The 21,230-nt window shown below is 50.3% G+C and overlaps 2 protein-coding genes across 15 annotated transcripts in view; one reads left to right on the forward strand and one right to left on the reverse strand.

Annotated features, from left to right (window-relative positions):
• DNAH10 (dynein axonemal heavy chain 10) overlaps positions 1-1,925 on the forward strand; it is a 156,979-nt gene extending 155,054 nt beyond the window's left edge. For both annotated transcript variants that reach the window (XM_081540402.1, XM_081540403.1), the window contains 2 exons: positions 683-828; positions 1,514-1,925. In XM_081540402.1, the coding sequence (XP_081396528.1) occupies positions 683-828; positions 1,514-1,660 (293 nt within the window). In that variant the 3' untranslated portion in view covers positions 1,661-1,925. The remainder of the gene's footprint in view (positions 1-682; positions 829-1,513) is intronic.
• A 997-nt stretch (positions 1,926-2,922) lies between these two features.
• Positions 2,923-21,230, reverse strand: part of CCDC92 (coiled-coil domain containing 92) — a 34,873-nt gene continuing 16,565 nt past the window's right edge. For 4 of the 13 annotated variants that reach the window (XM_081540469.1, XM_081540474.1, XM_081540466.1 and 1 more), the window contains 3 exons: positions 6,913-7,059; positions 6,247-6,288; positions 2,923-4,346 (listed from right to left, as the gene is read on the reverse strand). In XM_081540469.1, the coding sequence (XP_081396595.1) occupies positions 3,571-4,346; positions 6,247-6,288; positions 6,913-7,042 (948 nt within the window). In that variant the 5' untranslated portion in view covers positions 7,043-7,059 and the 3' untranslated portion in view covers positions 2,923-3,570. Of the gene's footprint in view, positions 4,347-6,246; positions 6,289-6,912; positions 7,078-9,252; positions 9,808-14,985; positions 15,139-20,962; positions 21,117-21,230 lie in introns of those variants that run through there. The other 9 variants (XM_081540478.1, XM_081540475.1, XM_081540471.1 and 6 more) reach the window with 6 other exon arrangements.

Consider the following 21,230-nt stretch of genomic DNA (forward strand, 5'->3'; position numbering starts at 1 on the left):
ACTGGCGGTGTTGGGCCACCACCCTCTCTGGGCCAAGTGGCCGTCCTCTTCTCCACTCCTGGGCAAGTATGCACTGTCCTCCTCCCCTGAGACCACTTCTTCTGCGAGGCTTCAGCTCCCTGCTTTTCTGTCACTTCGGCTCTGGGGGGACTCGGGATTGCTGTGGTGCCAGCTGACTCTGGGGACCCCAGGCCGCTAAGTCTGGGGTGCCAAATCGCTGGGGAGAGATGACCACCCCTCCTCCATGGCACGGTGGCCATAGGGAGGGTCATGGGGTCTCTGGGGCATCGCATCTAGGCTGTTTCTCTACGAAGGGAAAGTGGGCCAGGTAGAAGTGGTGGCCACGTCTTTTGGGAACAGGTGTGGGCTGTGTCTGGGGAAGGAGAATCGGTTAGTTACTTTTTTGTTTATTGATATGCACATCCCCTAAGAGCCACACAGTAGAATTATACGTGCCCCTGCCTGAGTCCAGGGCTTCTCGCACGGCTCAGTGGTAAAGAATCAGCGAATTTGATCCCTGGGTTGGGAAGATCCCCTGGAGGAGGAAATGGCAACCCACTCCAATATTCTTGCCTGGGAAATCCCATGGACAGAGGAGCCTGTGGGGTTGCAAAAGAGTCAGACACAACTGAGGGACTAAACAACAACTGCCTAAGCCCGGCTCTCTTCCTTGTGCCTCTAGGGTGCTTTGTCTCAGGACTGTATCTAGAAGGCGCTGACTGGGACATAGAAAAAGGATGTCTTATCAAGAGCAAACCCAAGGTGCTGGTGGTTGACCTGCCCATCCTGAAGATCATCCCCATTGAAGCCCATCGCCTCAAACTGCAGGTGAAATGCTGATGCCCGCCCCGGTTCTCCTCTTGTGGTCTCCTCTGACTAGAGTTAGACACTAGGCAGTTTCCCACACTCTTGCCTTTTAGCACAGAGCCCTTCACCTTTCAGGGCTGGGGGAAGCCCTTGAGCCCGTCCTCGGGAAATGTACTTGTGTGCATGCGTGTGTGCAGAGCCTTCCTCCGGGGGGCACTGGTTCAAGGTTGGAGGCTGTGGTCCAGGCCAGCTTCAGGAGTGACTTCTCCCTTTTTGTGAAATTCTGTGGGCACTGCTTGGATCAGAATGGAGTTACATTTGGTGTGGACAGCAGGTGCCTCCCGCTCTGCCACCTACCCGCTTTTAATGGGTGTTTGCAGAGCCTGGGCATGCCACACGGGGTTGGGGGGAGCCCTCTGCATCCTTAGCTCTTCCATGAGCCTTCCGCCCTCCCACCCACCCTCTGGGACTAGCGCTCCCTTCTGCCAGCTCAGCTGGTAAAGAATCCTCCTGCAATATGGGATACCTGGGTTTGATCCCTGGGTTGGGATGATCCCCTGGAGAAGGGAATGGCTACCCACTCCAGTATTCTGGCCTGGAGAATTCTGTGAACTGTATAGTCCATAGGGTCGTAAAAAGTCGGACACGACTGAGCAGCTTTCAATTTCACTTTCGATTCTGCCCTCACACCCTTTTTCCTGTGCAGAACACCTTCCGGACGCCCGTCTACACCACCTCCACCAGAAGGAATGCCATGGGGGTTGGCTTGGTTTTTGAAGCCGATCTCTTTACCACGAAGCACATTTCTCACTGGGTCCTGCAAGGGGTGTGCCTCACCCTGAATTCTGATTAACCCTCTGGCTGAAGAAACATAGCAATGGATTCTGAGTCTGTGGTCAGCGGTGGATATGCTGGGAGTTAGGGAAGACTTGATCATCTGCTGTCACTTCTTGGGACCGCTGGAGGAAGGAGGGGGATTGACACTGCTTTTTCCTTTCATTTGAAATCAGCCATTTTTATCTTTTTCCATATAAGTTAACCTGAATGGTTTTTTCAAAAAAACTATTTTTTAAAGGATTCTGTGTATTCAAAAAGTAAAATCAAAAAGAGCCTTTTAAGATGTGTTGAATTCTCTTTCCCTTTTCAGGCGGAAATCTCTTTCCTTTCTCAACAAAATTGGCTGGCGTGTCAATGGCACAAGTGAGAATTCTAATGTAAATTGTCAAAGGTGGTTTTTTTGTTTTTGTTTTTATTATTTACTTATTTACTTAGTCATTTATTTGGCTGTGCCAGGTCTTAGTTGCAGCATGCAGGATTTTAGTTTCAGTATGTGGGATTTAGTTCCCTGACCAGGGATCGAACCCCAGCCCCTTGCATTGGCAGCAGGGAGGTTTAGCCACTGAACCACCAGGGAAGTCCCCCAAAGATGGTTTTCTGATAATCCAGATCTCTTTCAGCAGCTGCCTCTTTGGGGCAAGCACTGTGTGCTAGGGTGTGGGGTAGAAGGCGGGGGCTGCCCTGTGGGGTCAACAGGGGCCCCTTCCCTGGGCTGAGATGCCAAGGAGGAGCAGAGGTGGACAGAATCACCCAGGGCCTCTCCCTTCCACAACTCTCCAGCCCAGTTCTTGTAGTGCAGACCTGCCAGCATGTAGGTGAAGGCAGTGGGCCTGATGTTTAAGCCCTGTCTGAGCTCCTGCCCCCAACTGTCTGGGTTTTTGAGGGTGCAGACTTAGAAACTTCCAGGATCAGCGGCTCCTGGGCAACCCTTCCTTCTGTGCACCTGGACCCCTGGCCAGGCCGGTCTGGGGACGAGGAGCGGCTAAACTCTGCATGGGAGGGACAGGTCTGAGCTGAGCGCTAGCAGGACACGAGGGCAGGGCCGGAAAAGCGACTTTTGCCAGAAACGCAGAACATTCTAGGGACTAGCTCTGGGTAGTGCGAGCTAACAGGGGCTCCTCTTTCCGGAAGCGAACCCCACCCCGGGACCTACCCTGGGTGAGCCCACTGTCTGAGCAGCAGTACGGGTGGGGGTATGCTATTTCTCCCCCTCCCACTGTCTCTCCCCTCCAGGCCCACCCTGGGGTGGTTTAATAAAAGACACAAAACAGAAAGAAGGCAGGTTTAGAAAATAAAGTTTGTTGGGATCTTGAACATTTTGGATAAAACTAACAACAACAAAAAATATGAACACACATTCAGGTCGTGGTGATATGAGGAGTAATGTCATCTTATTTAGTTCCTGTGACATAACATACATCTGCTCGGTTTATCTGTGCCGCCCCGGGGAGGGTGTGTCAGGGGGTCTCCAGGAGGGCGCAGGGCTGCTCCAGAAAGGCCGCCCCGGAAACCGGAGGCGTGAGGACAAGGCCGATATGCGTTGCTCCGACTTTAGAATTAGGCGTGTGACTATCGGATAATTTCGTTAACGTCGAGCAGGAACGCGGCCTGCGGCCCGTGCTGTGCGCGCGCGCGTGCGCGGAGGTTCCGCGGAGCGAGGCTGGAAGCAAGCTATTGGGCGCGCAGGTGTTTGGCCTCAGCGATTAGTAAATACGGATTCTGCGGCAGGGGCAAGATCGTGTTTCGGTGTCAAGTCAGAGGGCCAGAGGAGCAGGAGGAGAATAATCTGTTGACAGTGTGAAGAAAATTTGGCATGCATGGGAATTAAAAAAAAAAGACAGAGCAAAAGAGGAGGTGCGGATGAAGTGTTTTCCGAGTGGTGATCACAGTGCCTCGACAGCGGGGTGGAGGGTCGCCGGGGGGCGCTCACACAGTTCTGTCCGTCCCTGAGTGCTTCCTGACCACCTTGCCTCCGTTCACCTGGTCCACCGCCAGCGTCTCCACCTCGGGCGGGGCCTGCGCGGGGGCCACGTGGTGGATGCGGTGCGCCACGCCCACGTGCGCCTTGTGCGGCTTCTCGCGCGCGGGGCTCGGCTGCTCACCGGCGCTGCGGTCCGAGGCGATGGGGGGGATGACGAGGGGCCGCTCCTTGATCAGGTGGACCTCGGCCGACTCCCTGGCCAGCAGGAACGGGGTGGGGTCCGGCATGGCGTCCACGGGCTCCCGCAGCAGCAGTTTCCGATTCTCGGCCCCGAATCTGTAGACCTCCTCGAACTCCGGGTGCAGCGGGGCCGAGAGGCTCTTCTTCATGCGGCGCCGGGGCGTCTCGGGCAGCCTGTCCTTGGGCGGTGCCGGCTTGTAGCTGGCCAGCGCGGGGCTGCCGGCCGGGCTGCCTTCCGAAGTGCCGCCGGAGCTCAGGAGCTTCCTCTTGGTGGCGTGCAGCTGCGAAGTCAGGTAGGCGATGGTGCCGGCGCGCTGCTCCAGCTCGCTGGTCAGCACGCCCAGCTTGTGGCTCTTGACCTTCAGCTCCTCCAGGTACTTGCGCTCGCGCTCCTTGATGGTGTTCTCCAGCACGGTGATCATTGCGTTCTTCTGCTCCAGCTCCTTCAGCAGCTCCGTGTTCTCGTCCTCCTTCAGTTTCAGCTGCGCCTCCAGGTCTTCACATCTTTTCTTGAGTTCACTGCTTCTGGAAGCTCCGTCCCCTGGATGGACAAGCCGAGGGGGCAGAGTGAGAACCCAAGGGCAGGGCGGCTAGGTGCTGGGGGACGGGGGCGGGGGCAGGGAGGCCTTCCCTGCAAGGATCGGGGGTCTAAGCTGGCCTCGCCTCCCCATGGGAGAGCGGTACGCCTGCCCAAGATGGGTGTGGTACCCACAGGCCACAAGGAAGGCAGGACCCCACCCCTCATGCCGCTTCAGTGTCCTCTCCTCCCAGGAAAGGGTGGGTGATCAGATCTTTGAGGCCCCGTCCAGTTCAGTTCTGTGGCTTAGTGCATGAAAGGGTGTCTCCAAATTTAAAAAATGCTGATGTTAAAACGGGCAGTTTCAGAGTGTTGGTTGGTTGTGGTTTAATCGCTGAGTCCTGTCCAACTCTTTTTGCAACCCCGTGGACTGTAGCCTACCTGGCTCCTCTGTCCATGGGATTTCCCAGGCAAGAATACTGGAGTGGGTTGCCATTTCCTCCTCCAGGGGACCTTGCTGACCCAGGGATCCTACCCAGGTCTCCTGCATTGGCAGGCGGATTGTTTATCGCTGAACCACCTGGGAAGCCTTAGACCTTTCCAAAAGCATAGGATTACACTGTTAGCAGAGCCATCTGTCTGCTCCACTCAAAGCATGGTTTGGAAAGACAGACATAGACGTTCTCCATGTCTAAGCCACAAAAGCTCTCGGGGAAGACGCAGTGCCAGGATGCCACCTTTCCCCTGCCTCAGGTCCCCTCTCGGCATCTCTCAGAGCCTGAACCGTAACCCTTGGGGGGAAGGCCTGTTTAGAAAAAGCCGTCTTGACTCCAGTGTGGTTTCTGCACTTTTAAACGTCACCCTGTTCTCTGGTGCAGCTATTTGGGACAGGCCATAGCAGACCTGGCTTCTGTCCCCTCTGCTCCAGCTGCCATCAGGCTGGTAGCTTTGGGGGTCCTTGAGGATTCTGGCTTCAGGGGAACATTGCTGGGACGAGAGTCCAGAGAGAGGCGTTCAGGGCTTTTCTGGAGGCCACCCAATAACGTGGCCCCTCGTTCAACCAGTCTGTAGAGAGCACACACACCGTGCCAGGTCCTGTGCTAACTCCCTGGGCACAGACGGAACCCTGCTCCATCTCCTCTTTCTGGTTTATATCACATCTCGTTCTTGGTTACAGAGGAAACACATACTCACTGTGAAAAAAACCAGAGAACCCAGAAAAGCAGAGAAGTGAAGTGAAAGTCACTCAGTCATGCCCAACTCTTTGTGACCCCATGGACTGCAGCCTGCCAGGCTCCTCTGTCCATGGAATTCTCCAGGCAAGGATACTGGAGTGGGTTGCCATTTCCTTCTCCAGGGAATCTTCCATCATGCAGGGATCGAACCCTGGTCTCCTGTACTGCAGGAAGATTCTTTACTGACTGAGCTACCAGGGAAGCCCGCGGAGAATGGGCATTCTAAATGAACGTGTTGGTCGCTTCAGTTGTGTCTGACTCTTTGCAACCCCATGGACTGTAGCCCCTCAGGCTCCTCTGTCCCTGGAATTCTCCACACAAGAATACTGGAGTGGATAGCCATTCCCTTCTCCAGGGGATCTTCCCAACCCAGGGATCGAACTTGGGTCCTGCATGGCAGGTGGATTCTTTATGGTCTGAGCCACCAGGGAAGCCCATTCTAAATACATGTGTCAATCAAACAAAAAAAATAAGAGCGTGCACCCCTCCTGCCCCACTGACAGCCCCTCATCACACCTAGGGAGTCCAGACTGCCCTCTGCCTCCTCTCGGAGAGCTCTGATCACATGTGCAACTCTTCACAGCAGATGTGTTTTCTTCTACATGTGTCATTAGTGAAAACAGGTGGCACCAACATCTGCCACAATAGGAAACAACAGGGGCATCAAATTTGGGGAAGGGAGTTCTTACCTGTCTGATCCGAACTCTTGACTGTCAGCTCATACGTTAAATCTAAAAAGGAGATCATATACAATTATTGCGAATGATTACCGTACCTTCAGAACCTTCATCTGCTCTGAAAATGCAGAACTGATTCCCACGATCAGCCCAAGGGTCCTGCCCAGACAGGGCAGGGATTGCCAGCATTAGACGCAAAAGTGACAACAGAAACCATCAGTAGCCACTGTCCTTACTAGGGTTCAGAGGGGACACTTCTTTCCCCTAATACGTACCCCAACATCCACAATTACCAAGAAGCTTGCTCTGTGTGTTACACTTTGGTCATTGGTTCCAAGATGCATTGTATTAATAAACTCTAACCATTGCACTTGGATCCTTCAAGTCCTCAGTAAGCTGAGAACTGGCTTTCCAGCTTTATGCTTGGTGCATGTGGCCTCGGCAAAGAGGATGAGGTAAGGCATTCAGAGGGACTCCAGCGATGACAGGGTTAACCACCCAGAGAAGGGAAGTGAAACCCCCTTCTCACTCCCCTGGTGCAGCTCTGGAGGCAGCCAGTGTGAAATTGTCTTGATGACAGGTTCTGCTTTGCTCTGCAGCCCTAGTGGGCAGGCCTGGGACTGCCCCCCCAACCCAGCCCTGGTCCTTGAAGGTTGCTGGCCGTCCCCACCCCCATACCTGTGCAATGTTGCTGCAGCCGCCTAATCTCTGCGTGCAGCCCCTTGAGTGTGCTGGCGTGCTCCCGCTGAAGGAACAAGAGGTTCTTCTGTGCACTGTGTAACTGGTTCTCCAGGTTTGTGGCTGCCATGCTGACATGCAGATGACCTGCGGGGGACACAGGGCCTGGTGGCAGGAGGGTCACGGGGTGACAGGCAGGAAAAGGACACTGCCTGCCACCTGTCTCCCCACCTCCTGCCCTGTGGCTTTGTGGGGTAGAGGGTGGCGTGAGGCCCGGCTCCGGATGCAGAGGGTTCCCTGATTCCAAACCCTGCCCTTGCCACGGGCTACCCGACTAATTCAAGACACCTTTGCACAGCACTGGAAAATGCTAAGGATGAAATGTGGATTGTTTGTCTATAAGTTATTCCTGTGAATACAGAGCCTCACGGTGCTTTTTTCCTAGTCTGCTGGGCCAGCAAGCACCCCCAGAGGAAACACCACCTCTCAGGGGGCTTCCAGTGGGTGGGTGTGTGGTAGGGCAGCAGTGTGGCTCGAGGGTCCACTCTGGAGGTGACAGTGCAACGGGTGACACAAAGCTCACTCTGTTACCTCGTAAGTCCCGTGGTGAAATTTACACCCCAACTCTGGAGCTAAGAATGGGGTGTATTTAGGACCCCAGGACATGCGTTTTTATTCACAAGAGAAAGCTCCTCCAAAGGAAAGCGAAGATGTGCAGGGAAGGACGGAAGATGCACCAGACAGAGCCTGGGAGGAGGATGCTCACCGGCACATCCTAGAAAGACGTGCCTATCGGGAGAAGCTGGTGAGAGAAAGCTGTGACCAAGAGGAAACTGAGGGGCTTCCCCGGTGGCCCAGTGGTAAAGAACCTGCCTGCCAACGCAGGAGACGTGGGTTCAAACTCTGGGTCGGGAAGATCCCCTGGAGAAGGAAATGGCAACCCGCTCCGGGATTCTTGCCTGGAGAATCCCACAGACAGAGGAGCCTGGTGGGCTACAGTCCACAGGGTTGCAAAGAGTCGGGCAAGGCTGAGCGCACACGCAGACACACCAGAGGAAACGGAACACGCAGCTTTGGGTGGGAGTGTTCACTGCCCCTTATTACAGGAAGCGATCTGGGAAAGTGTTGCCTGGAGCCTTAGAATTTATCTTCCCTCTGACTTAGCAATTCCATTTCTAGGAATCCACCAGGGGGAAATAATAACCTCTGTGTGAGGAAGATGGAGCTGTAAGGACAGTCACTGCACTGCAGTTTACGGTCGGAACTGAGTCGGGAAACAAACTCAAAATCCAGCAAGAAGGAACGGGTTGAATAAATAGAGAGTCATCTCTATGGGAGGAGGATCAGACCTCCCCAGAGGCCTGGAACTCTACCTAAGGTCTGGCCGCGGCCACTGCAGAGTGGAGTCTCCATCCACCAGAGCTGCCCTCGGAGGAGCCGAGAGCAGCCTGCCTGTGGGAGCAAGGAAGGTTTCTGCCGCCCCCGGAATTGTCTCCCTGCTGCAGCCACAAACTTCTTGTACAGGACCGCCGGGCCAGACACTAGTTCTAACTGGAGCCCATGGTGCCTGAGATCCTGACGGTGTGGTCAGGATGTGGCCTTGGGAAGAGGACGCTGACCTAACAAGGCGCCAGCTCCGAGCAAGGCAAGTACAGGGTGTGAGCCATGAAGGGCTGCAGAGCGTCCCAAAGCTGAATGGCCTGGATGTCAAATGGATGCAAACGCAGGGCCACTCCTGGAGCTTTTGGTCAAGATGCCCAGGTTTACTTCTCAGCAGACCTGAGTCTGTCACTGTGGCATCAGTTCCTTCATCTCACTGGGAACATCCACTCCTAGGATCTACGGTGGGCTTTGCATTTGGCAATTCCAGGGGAGACGCGTTGTTCTCCTCTTTAAAATGACAGACCTGGGACTTGCCTGCTGGTCCAGTGGTTAAGACACTGAGCTTCTAGTGGAAGAGGCACAGGTTGGATCCCTAGTTGGGGAACTAAGAGCCCACATGCAGCGCAGCCAGAAATAATTTAAAAGGACAGACCTAAATCTGTGCTAATGTGGCTAATGGAAAAAGCAGAACCTGTGTTTTAGGGGTTTGCCATTGACGAAAAAGAACCATTTACATTCCATCCAGACCTTAGTGAGTCTAGGCAGGTAAAGAACAGACCGGGCGTCCAAAGCCCCTTTGCTCTCCATCTGCTCTGCCACCTGGAGCAGCCACGGCTGTGTCTCGGTGACCTTACTTCGAAAACAGTTCTTGAATCCACTTGCTTTTCTCTGTCTTACGCCTAAGCCACATCACCCTCACCTGGATTGCTATAGAACCTTCCCTTGGTTCCCTCTCACCTCTTTGATTCCGTCCGCACAGAGGAGCAGAGTGATGTTAACAGAACCTTCCACGGCTCTGAGTGGGGTGGGTTCACGAAGTCCTGGGACCAGCCCTGTGGTCTCCGCGCCCAGCAGCTCAGTGAGCCTTCAGGGCCTCGGCCTCTGCACCATGGGGGCCTGTCTTGGGTTCCTCTGCCCAAAAGGCTCCTCTTGTGTCCTCCCTTTGGCCCACCGTTCCTGTGAGCTGAGGTCCGCATGTCTTTACTTCTTGGCTCAAGTTCACTTCTGCCCTGGCCCCAGGCTGGGCGAGGTCACGCCTCCCGCCCTTCACCGCCAGCCCACAACCAGCCAACTATCTCCTGCCTCCACGCACAGACTGCAGGTTTGGTCACCGCTGGATCCCAAGCCCTTGCTCAGAGCCTGGCACCCAAGAGGCCAGCTTTCAGCACTTGCTAAACCAGTGGGCCCCAGCGCCAGGCTGTCGAGCGTGGGTGCAGCACCAGGGGAGCTTGAGGCCTTTGGGGCTGAAGAGCCTTTGTTTCCATGAGCTTCTGACTTCATTTACAGGCATGCCTTGCACAAAGAAAGCACAATATGCTAAAATTGCAAAACGGTTTTGTCCAGCGCTGATGGTACAAATGAGATGCCCCGAAATAAATATGTGCTTCTATGACATACCATCAGGGACAGGGAGGGGAGTGGAAATGTGGCCTCTGCAGGCACCCCTTTTCCACATCACAGTGTGGGGTTCAGTTTTACTTGTGGGGATGTCCCTGGTGGTCCAGTGGTTAAGAATCTGCTTTCCAATGCAGGGGATTTGGGTTCAATCCCGGGCTTCCCTGGTAGCTCAAGTGGTAAAGGATCTGCCTGCAATGCAGGAGACCCGGGTTTGATCCCTGGGCCAGGAAGATCCTCTGGAGGCAGGCATGGCTACCCACTCCAATATTCTTGCCTGAAGAATCCTATGGACAGAGGAGCCTGGCAGGCTACAGTCCACGGGGTAGCAAAAGAGTCAGACATGACTGAAGCGACTAGCATGCACGCACGGGTTCAATCCCTGGTCGGGGAACTAAGAATCCCACATGCCACAGGGCAACTAAACCCTTGCCAAAACTAGAGCAGCCCCTGAGCCACAACAAAGACCTGTTTGCCACAACTAAGACCAAGGCAGTCAAATAAATAAATATTAAAACATGTTTTACTTGTAACAAATTTAATGATTTAAAGAAGCATTTGCATTCTAGCTGCCTTCATGAGTCAGCGACTTGAACTGCACTAAATCTGTTATTCATTAATTCATCACCATAACTACAGAAATAAAAGTGTGCCCTCGAAGCTTCCCATTCACGCAGGCAGGCAATCTGGAGAAGAAGGAACACAGGACAAACGGGAGTGTGAGTATATGATGTGCAAAGCCCGCTCTGTTTGGAGCTCTGACAGTTGGAGGACAAGGGTTTTTCAGCCCTGTGCCACTCCATCTGGATGCTGGGGTCTTTTCTTCCACAATCTACACTGACTTAAAAGGCCCGGAAGAGGAGATACCATCTGGGCAGGGCATCCTCTGGTGGTTAGATGTCCATGAGAAAGACAGGTTCACTTAGGTCCAAGGAGACAAGTCTCATCTCCAAATGGGATCCAAATTACTGTCAATACATTATTTGCTCATCAGCGCAAAGAGGTAAATAGTATCACTGACTTCTGGAGAACAGAGAGTTGCTGCTGCTTAAAAGAAGGTGATGGTTTGGGACTGCCCTGGTGGTCCAGTGGCTAAGACTCCGTGCTCTCAGTGCAGAGGGTCTGGGTTCCATCCCTGGTCAGGGAACTAGATGCTACATGCTGCAGCTAAGAGTTCATGTGGTGCAGCTAAACATCTGACGTGACACAACTAAGATCTGGCACAGACAAATAAATAATATAAAATAAATATTTAAAAAGAGAGTAGGTGATGGTTTAATGTCATCTCCTTGGCTACTGATGACATGGAATCACCGCAATGACTTAATCCTTCCAAGAAGCTGACATGAATGAAGCTACAGAAGCATCCTGTTTAGATCAAGGAGACGCAGCTGAGAGACGCAGACAGTCTGGAGGAAGGGATGGAATCGGTCCTGGGAGGCATCTTTGAGGCACTACGGGATTCAGAGACATGAAGGAGCATTCGTGACCCCTCTCTGAAAGGGTCAGCAAGATGGATGAAGGGAAAACGCAGGCGTCGGCTGCAGATGAATAATGCATCCGGCTTGAGCAAAGGCACTCAGGCCCCCTCAGCTGTGTCAGCCAGTAATGGAGGGTGACATCCATAAAGCGTGGTTGACAAAACACTGCACTTTTCGGGTCAAAAGAGCACATACTACATGTTGTGGGCTCTTTGTGCTGTAGCTTTTTGTCTCGAGGCAATCCTGTTTCTTCTCTCAGTGTTACCAGGAGCCATTGGCAATTTTACAGTTATTTGCTTGGTCAAAGGCAGCATGGCCTGGACACGGGCCCTCTTCTCCCCTGGGAGATGCAGTCCTCTCTGTGGAGGACTAGGTTTCAGCTGGGGTAGCAGTCAGAGGGCAAGCCCGCCCTTCGCCCACGTCTTCCCCAGGGAACCCTGGCAGAAGCAGACGCCTTGGGCATCTCAAAGCGGACCCACCTGTGGAACTGGTTACCTTAATTGTATTTGGAGGTTAGGCCACATCCATGTGTTTTTTTTCTGTGGCAAATTCCCTAGGAATTAAATTTCTGTGAATTTACTGTTTGCTCTACATGTTCAGAAAATTAACACTCTAAACGGGCTGAGTTCTATAAAGGTGGGCACCTGGCCGCGATGGCTTCCCAGAGTGGGGAGGGACACTAACATCATCTCCTGGTGACGACATGCTCTCCGTGACGGTTCTCAGAGAGACGTGAGGACCACGACCTTGCTGGGTCTGCTCTGTCTCGGCCTGAGGACAAATGGCCTGTCAGTAGCTCACGTCCAGTTCTCAACCTAACTCAAAACTAATGTCCCTTCCTCCCTTTCGGGGCTTTACTGTATAAATGATGACATGAGGATCTTATTTTTGGAACTGTCTCCGCTCACAAAAGCACAGAGTGCTTTCCCATCACTTATGTCACTTCACAAACACCCCTCTGGGGAAAAACAGGAACCTCCTACCCACAAGCCAAAGGGTAGTTCGAGAAATGCTGCACCCGAGCCTTGCTCCTCGCCCTTGGGTCCTGTGCATGGATCTCAATTTCGTTCAGGAATTCAGATGCTCTCCACAAAGCACGTGTAGTGCTCTGTGGCCGAGGGGGAAAGAAGCACCCTATCCGTCGCAGGAGCCCCTTGGCCGGGAATGGATGCAGTGCCCACCGCCTCCCCCCACCAGGATGGGCCTGGAGCACCACAGCTCACGCAGGCAGGATTCACCACTGCCTACAGTCAGGTGAGACAGTCAACGACCGAGAAGGCTCTGCTGTCCATCTAGTACAGCAGAAAGACTCACCAACAAGTTTTTTTTTTTTTTTTGGCCACACCACTCGATCCCTTATCCCACACCCCCTGCATTGGTGGTGAGGAGTCTTTAACCACTGCACCGCCGGGGAAGTCCTGGGGAAGTCCTGACCTTGCTCTCAATACCAGCCAGGGTTTCCAGGAAGCTGGGCGAGGGCATTCTGGGCCTAGCCAGCCTTTCTTTGTAAAACAGCCAGGCAGCACAGGAAGAGAGGACGAGGTACTGTCACATGACGCGTGCGTCCTGATCCTTGGCCAGTGGCCAATCCAGGAGCCAGGGCCACACTCCGTCTCCCTGTCCAAGGCCAGGCTCACAGGAGCCCTCTGGGGGCTGAGCCAGCATGGAGCCTGTTCTAGGGCCAAAAGCAGTGCCTCAGCTCAGCCACCAGCAGCCAGAAACGGCCCCGGGACTCCAGTGGCAGAGGCGTTCGAGCCAGAATCATCTTTTCCCCTTTTAAACAGGTACCTTGCTTTTGCTTTGACGGCTCTCCTAGGCACACTCAGATCTTGCCTATGTTCTCCTCTCGAGGCATAGCCCCGATCACGTCATATCCCTCTGACGTTCCTGGGGTCCAACTCCACGTTCCCAGAGGTCCTGCCTGCCAGCTGCCTCCCCTCAGCCTCCCCTGGCAGGCCTACACTGCTGGCCTCTCACCCTTGGCGTCTGCCCCCCTCCCCTCCCCAGCACGGGGCCTCTGCACACCGGTCCTGCAATCTACACTGCTCCTGGCAAACCACCGCCCACCCCTCTGTGCCCACTCTTCCTCCATGTCTGCACTCCTTCCCACATTACGTACGAGCTTCGGATACTTTTCTACGGCTTCCCGAGGGTGCCGACTGGGGAATCTCAACAAGAATTACAGGGCATTAATAAAAAAGCACTACCACGGTGCTGATTCGAACATGACCTCATCTCGTAATTTCTTCACATGCCAGAAGCAATATTTTAAAGTATCCCTGGACCACACTTCTTAGACTAAAAGAAATGGAGTATCTTTGTTAGGGAAGGGTCTTCGCCGTTTAAAAATGGGACATTTCTTTGTTCCTGGGTGATCGAAAGTAGACCTATCTTTTTGCTTGACACAAAGCTTGTGGAAATAGGGTAATAATTTTAGAATCTGAAAAAAAAAAGAGCACACCCAGTACTCACGTGGTGTTGTGAATTAGTTATAACAAGCTATTTTAGATTCTAGTCATGAATAAGTTATAACCCATTCACATCTGGTTTTCAGGCCGCAAACCGTCAGAATGACGGGGGTCTGGCTGCCTCTGCAGGTGCTCAGCAGGGCCTGGGACCCAGCAGGAGCTGCCTGGCTCTGTCCAGACCCTCGGTGTCCAAGCCTTTTGTGCACAAGGACCTCTAAGGCTTTTCTTGTGGGAACTCTCTGTGCGGCTCTGGTGTCCTTTAGCTGAAGCACTGTCATGGTGAATATGAAGGGTGGCCAGAGGACAAAGGTGGCGAGTGTTGTGACAAAGTGTAAGAGGAGAAGAGATGGTTTCCAGCCTTGAGGTGGTGCCCTAAGTAGATTCATGCACTCGGGAAAGGCTGAGGGTGGAAGAGACCTTCAAAACCAGCTATTCTGTATTTCAAGGTCAAGTACCTGCGGCCCAAAGAAGATTTGCTTTGCAAAGTGGGATTAAAAAAAGAGCAGAATGGCAAAAGTCCTGAGGTGCTGGAGTGTTTAGGGGTTAAATCTAACCTTATCTTGTCACCGAAACCATCATAATATCTAACTTAAAGAGCCAGTCCCAGTGCTGGGATTTTGCTGGTAGTCCAGTGGCTGAGTCCAAGCTCCCAATTCAGGGGGCTCGGGTTCAATCCCTAGTCAGGGAACTAGATTCCACATGCCACAACTAAAGATCCGGCATGACTCGACGAAGACTGAAGATCCCATGCGCTGCAACGAAGACATGGCAAAGCCAAATAAACAAATCATAAAAAGGGTTAAGTGCTCAATGCAATCACTTATGGTGTCTGGCATGTAGTAAGTCCTCGTAAACGTTAGCTATATTATTTTATGTAAATGTTGGTCAATATATAGATATTGTTTACTTGGTCCCACACTAGGGTATGATGTTTCCTGAACATCATCTAACTTTGAAAAGGAGCTAGCAAAGGGTTCGAGTTCCTTCCAAAAAGGAAAACATAAAAGCAGATGGGCATTTTCTGATGGCCTTTCCCATTTTCACTGGAGAGAAGCCATTCAGGGAAGTGAATAGAGACAGGCAGGCAGGGCCAGGCACCCTAAGGGACAGTAAAACCTACTTCCTACCTTGAATCAATCTATAGTACTCTGCGAGAAGCTACAAGAACGTCAAAGGCTAATTAGGCCGTCAGCTCTCAATCCAGGATACCTGCTTGTAGGAAAGGAAATGTACCATCTCTGAGAAGTGAATCCTGACGTTATTCTGCATTCACAGCCATCCTGGAGAAAGACACTGTTGTGAGTTGCATGACCCTGTCATTTCTACTTGCACATATTATTTAAGAAATTCAACCAATAAGTTATCTCAGAGTCCTCAAGAGTTGGGGCACCAAGAAAAAGGACGGCATTTCAAGGAGATGAAAGCATTCAGCAGCCACTTCAAAAATATTCTGATAAAAGGAAGGAACACCATTAAAAAGTGGAAGCAAAAAGACACTGAAAATAAAAGGTGCAACTGTTTTTTAAAGTGACAAAAAATCTTGTTCGTTAATCGTTCTTAAGGAATTGGGATTTTTTAAAAACTAATACAACAGGTGGGTCGAGAGCTTAGCACACCAATCAGAACCTTGGGTTCCAATTCAGACTCAGCCACGTTCTAACTGTCGCCTCTGTCTGCCCCTACTGTGTCCTCCCATGACACAGGGAACAGTAACAGTACTCACAAGACATAGTGACTGGGGGATGTCTCAGATAAAGCACTTAACCTATGTCTGGTTTACTGTGATAAAGTGGTAACTGAACTAAATTTGCACTCATCCACATGAGTGGAAACTGGATGGACATATTTTGTGAGGTCTCTTCTCTGTCGAGGTGGAGAGTGCATGTCATCTTTTAATAGATGGTCTGTAAGCTTCCCAGGTGGCACAGTGATAAAGAATCCACCTGCCAGTGCAGCAAACGCAAGAGATGTGGGTTCGATCCCTGACTTAGGGAGATCCCTGGAGTAGGAAATGGCAACCGGCTCCAGTTTCTTCTTGCCTGGAAAATCCATGGACAGAGGAACCTGGCAGGCTACAGTCCGTGGGGTTGCAAAAAGTCGGATATGACTGAGCACACAAAGCTTAAATGATGAAAATATATTACTTTATAGTCAGAGAAAAATATAAAGCAGTTTCTCTTAAAAAAACATAACCACTAACTATCCACTAGCAAAGTGGTATCATATGTTTTAATTATGCTGTTTCAGGGTAGTCTTGGGTTGCTTTACCAGAACAGAGAAAAATTGACAGGAAGGCAGTTTTTATAAAAGCAACAATTTAGTGTCCCCGAGACATGCAGAAAATGATTGTGACGAGCCCTTGAGTACTACCCCACCCCCACGTGTTATACCTTCCTGTAATTCTCTGACATTATCCATCATAAAATATAAGGCCCATCAATAGTTCTTTAGTCACTGACAGCCATTTCCTCCTTGAAAGAATGCACAGCCTAACATGAAAGCTGTAATAGATGTGATTAGAGGGATCTGCAATTAGGTGGGGAAATACGATACATGGTCATCTGGGAAGTCTGCAGTCACTGGAGGCCTACATGATGGATTTATGAACCATGTTTCTCTGCAGTCTGATTAGCTCATAGTTTAAGGGGGGGCAGGTTGGGCTTCTATGTAAAAAATCCTATGTCAAGTGTTTGTACACTGGTAGGGGCTCAGCCCTTCCATGTGAAAACGTCTCAGGAATAAAGTAGGTCTGTGTTTCAGGTTGTCTGAAAGGGCCTCCAAGTGGGCAGCGCAGACTGGGTAAAGACAAGCACATGCACTCCCATGGTCTGAAACCATACGGTATCTTCCAGGAGTGCCTGGGGCCTCCTGGAAAACTGGGTGACTTCATGGCCGCAGTGCTCACCCCCTGCGGCAGACCCCACCCCAGGAGGCAGGGGCATCAGCACCCCATCCCCCCGGCCAGGAGGGGCCGCACTCAGGGCATCGGCACCCTAAGTCAGCACACACTTAGCCCAGCGCTGCTTGTGTCAGGGAAGGTGCTTCTAAGGAAGGAGGTGGCCAAGGCTGGTGGGGCTGTGATGGCACCACTCAGCCCTTCCTGTTCTCCTCCCGCTCTTTCTGGGCAGCCTCCAGCTGACTTCCCCCGAGGATGACCCAAATAGCTTCATTTCAGAAGCTAGAGCAAAAAACATTTGCAACTAAATAGAGATGCCATTCGTGAGCTTCTGACAAGCTTGTGGTTGAGCCAACAATCTGCTGCTGCTGCTGCTAAGTCGCTTCAGTCGTGTCTGACTCTGTGCGACCCCATAGACGGCAGCTCACCAGGCTCCGCCGTCCCTAGGATTCTCCAGGCAAGAATACTGGAGTGGGTTGCCATTTCCTTCTCCAGTGCATGAAAGGGAAAAGTGAAAGTGAAGTTGCTCAGTCACGTCCGACTCTTAGCGACCCCATGGACTGCAGCCCACCAGGCTCCTCTGTCCATGGGATTTTCCAGGCAAGAGTACTGGAGTGGGGTGCCATTGCCTTCTCCGGAGCCAACAATCTAGGGACATATAAAAACCTCATGGCTCACCACACACCTGGTTCTACCTAGTGATATTTGCCTTTAAATGGAAAGGAAAATTAGCAGGTCATATCTGATGAGTGGTTCCATTTCTACATCTGACTGTGACTACTGCAGATTTTAATTGTCTGCAGGTTGATAACTCTAAGCTATGGTGACCCAAATGCCAAACTGTCTTTTCATACTAATGAAATAGGAGATACTTCTTAAATGTTACTGCTTGATGATCACTATCCTAAACTGTATTTCTGAGGCTCTGAAATAGTGTGTTCAAGTGAACACTTGCTTTAAAAAAAACTCTCTCTGTGTGTGGTTTGCCAAACAGATGAGCCATTTCAATGGATTTAGCTGATAGGGTTTTTCTTTTATCCATCTTGTGGGCCTGACTAATAAGAGTATAGGTTTTAAGGAAAGAAAGGCATCATTAATCAAATCTCTATACACTTTAATTTAGCCATACTTTTCTTTTATTACTTACAATTATGTAAACCAGTCAATTGTTTTAGTAGTGCTAATAGAACATATTCAGCCAAACTCTCACTGGCCATCTAAGAAGATGATCATTGATATATAAAAGCACAAACCTTTATCCTTGTGCATATCCTGAGATATGCAAATAGTACCACTCCAATGGCAGAAAGCTCAGCAGTGGCCACAGGACTGGAAAAGGTCAGTTTTCATTCCAATCCCTAAGAAAGGCAATGCCAAGGAATGCTCAAACTACCACACAATTGCACTCATCTCACACACTAGTAAAGTAATGCTCAAAATTCTCCAAGCCAGGCTTCAACAATATGTAAACTGTGAACTTCCAGATGTTCAAGCTGGTTTTAGAAAAGGCAGAGGAACCAGAGATCAAATTGCCAACATCCGCTGGATCGTTGAAAAAGCAAGAGAGTTTCAGAAAAACATCTATTTCTGCTTTATTGACTATGCCAAAGCCTTTGACTGTGTGGATCATAATAAACTGTGGAAAACTCTTCAAGAGATGGGAATACCAGACCACCTGACCTGCCTCTTGAGAAACCTGTATGCAGGTCAGGAAGCGACTATTAGAACTGGACATAGAACAACAGACTGGTTCCAAATAGGAAAAGGAGTACGTCAAGGCTGTATATTGTCACTCTGCTTATTTAACTTTTATGCAGAGTACATCATGAGAAACAATGGGCTGGATGAAGCACAAGCTGGAATAAGATTGCCGGGAGAAATATCAATAACCTCAGATATGCAGATGACACCACCCTTATGGCAGAAAGGGAAGAAGAACTAAAGAGCCTCTTGATGAAAGTGAAAGAGGAGAGTGAAAAAGTTGGCTTAAAGCTCAACATTCAGAAAACTAACATCATGGCATCTGGTCCCATCACTTCATGGGAAATAGATGGGGAAACAGTGGAAACAGTGGCAGACTTTATTTTTCTGGGCTCCAAAATCACTGCAGATGGTAACTGCAGCCATGACATTAAAAGACGCTTACTGCTTGGAAGGAAAGTTATGACCAACCTAGACAGCATATTAAAAAGCAGAGATATTACTTTGCCAACAAAGGTCCATCTACTCAAAGCTATGGTTTTTCCAGTAGTCATGTATGGATGTGAGAGTTGGACTACAAAGAAAGCTGAGTGCCGAAGAATTGATGCTTTTGAACTGTGGTGTTGGAGAACACTCTTGAGAATCCCTTGGACTGCAAGGAGATCCAACCAGTCCATCCTAAAGGAGATTAGTCCTGGGTGTTCATTGGAAGGACTGATGTTGAAGCTGAAACTCCAATACTTCGGCCACCTGAAGCAAAGAGCTGAGTCATTTGAAAAGACCCTGATGCTGGGAAAGATTGAAGGTAGGAGGTGAAGGGGATGACAGAGGATGAGATAGGTGGCTGGCATCACCGACTCGATGGACATGAGTTTGGGTAAACTCTGGGAGTTAGTGATGGACAGGGAGGCCTGGCGTGCTGCAGTCCGTGGGGTCACAAAGAGTTGGACATGACTGAGCTACTGAACTGAACTGAACTGATGAGGGTGAAAGAAGAGAATGAAAAAGCTGGCTTAAAACTCAACATTCAAAAACTAAGGTCATGGCATCCAGTACCATCACTTCCTGGCAAATAGATGGGGAAAAAGTGGAAACAGTGACAGATATTATTTTCTTGGGCTCCAAAGTCACTGTGGACAGTGACTGCAGCCATGAAATTAAAAGACGCTTGCTCCTTGGAAGAAAAGCTCTGACCAACCTAGACAGCATATTAAAAAGCAGAGACATCACTTTGCCAACAAAGGTCTGTCTAGTCAAAGCTATGTTTTTTCCAGTAGTCATGTATGGATGTGAGAGTTGGACCATAAAGAAGACATAGCGCTGAAGAATTGATGCTTTCGAAATGCGGTGGTGGAGAAGACTCTTGAGAGTCCCTTGGAAACTCTCAAAGAGATCAAACCAGTCAATCCTAAAGGGAATCAACCCTTAATATTCACTGGAAGGACTGTTGCTGAGGTTGAAGCTCTAATACTCTGGCCACCTGATGTGAAGTGCTGACTCACTGGCAAATACCCTGATGCTGGGAAAGATTGAGGGAAAGAGGAAAATGGGATGACAGAGGATGAGATGGTTGGATGGACATGAGTTTGAGCAAACTCAGGGAGATGGTGAAGGGCAGGGAAGCCCGTTGTGCTGCAGTCCATGGGACCGCAAAGTGTCGGATATGACTTAGCAACTCAACAACAACAATCCTTGTGCTATTGGAGAAAGCTCTGCTCAGTCCCAGTCCTGTCGTCCTTTGTTGTTGTTCAGTCATGTCCAACTCTCTGCAACCCCATGGACTGTAGCACGCCAGGCTCCACTGTCCTGTGTGTCATACTGGACAGCATTATAATTGAGCTGGGCAATGAAGCAAAAACAAGTCACCTCCCAGCTTACCCTTCTACAAAATGGGCCTCCATGGGTTATTTCCAACAAGTTTAAAGGATAGTAGAGATCTTTGAAATCATTAAAATAGTCCAACAATAGTCAAGTCAATGACTAAAGGCACCAGGGCCAAGCATTCAGTTTCATTAATTACATATCCTCTGGTGATCACTAATAAAATATTTTTATGGGACTTTTTTCCTTAAACACACCTTTTTGAGTTTTTCTTTTTTTTTAATTATTTTTTATTGGAGTATAGTTGCTTTACAATGTTGTGTTAATTTCTACCACATGTGTGCAAAGTCGCTTCAGACTCTTTTTGACCCTATATACCATAGCCCACCAGGCTCCTCTATCCATGGGATTCTTGAGGCAAGAATACTGGGGTAGGTTGCTGTTCTCCTCCTCCAGGGGAACTTCCTGACCAAGGAGTCGAACCCACGTCTCTTATGCATCTCCTGCATTGGCAGGCGGGTTCTTTACCACTGGTGCCACCTGGGAAGCCCAGTTTCTACCATACAGCAAAATAAATCAGCCATACATTTACATATATCCTCTCCCTTTTGGACTTTCTTTGCATTCAGGTGAGTTCAAATAGTTTTAAAAGAAGATAAACTTATTCTTTTAAAAAAAGCATTTACCTAGATCTTCATTCTCTAGAACCTTTTTGACTGGTGCAGCATGTCCACCTAAGGTTGCTTGACCTCTTGATTGACTATCTACTGAGCTGACAGGTCCAACATAGATTATCCACGTCTTCAGAAGTGTCCTTTCTGTGAGCTTCCTGTGCTGTGTAGAATAAATGAGGCACGTTTATTGATGACATTTAGGGCTTCTCCCATAAAGTTCTTTCTACTCACAATGATTCTTTATTGTGTCAGGGATGAGGAGAATTCTCAGAATCCTATA

This window comes from Giraffa tippelskirchi, chromosome 11 (genome assembly GCF_054371585.1).
Source record: "Giraffa tippelskirchi isolate mGirTip1 chromosome 11, T2T-mGirTip1v1.2.pri, whole genome shotgun sequence".
Taxonomy (NCBI): domain Eukaryota; kingdom Metazoa; phylum Chordata; class Mammalia; order Artiodactyla; family Giraffidae; genus Giraffa; species Giraffa tippelskirchi.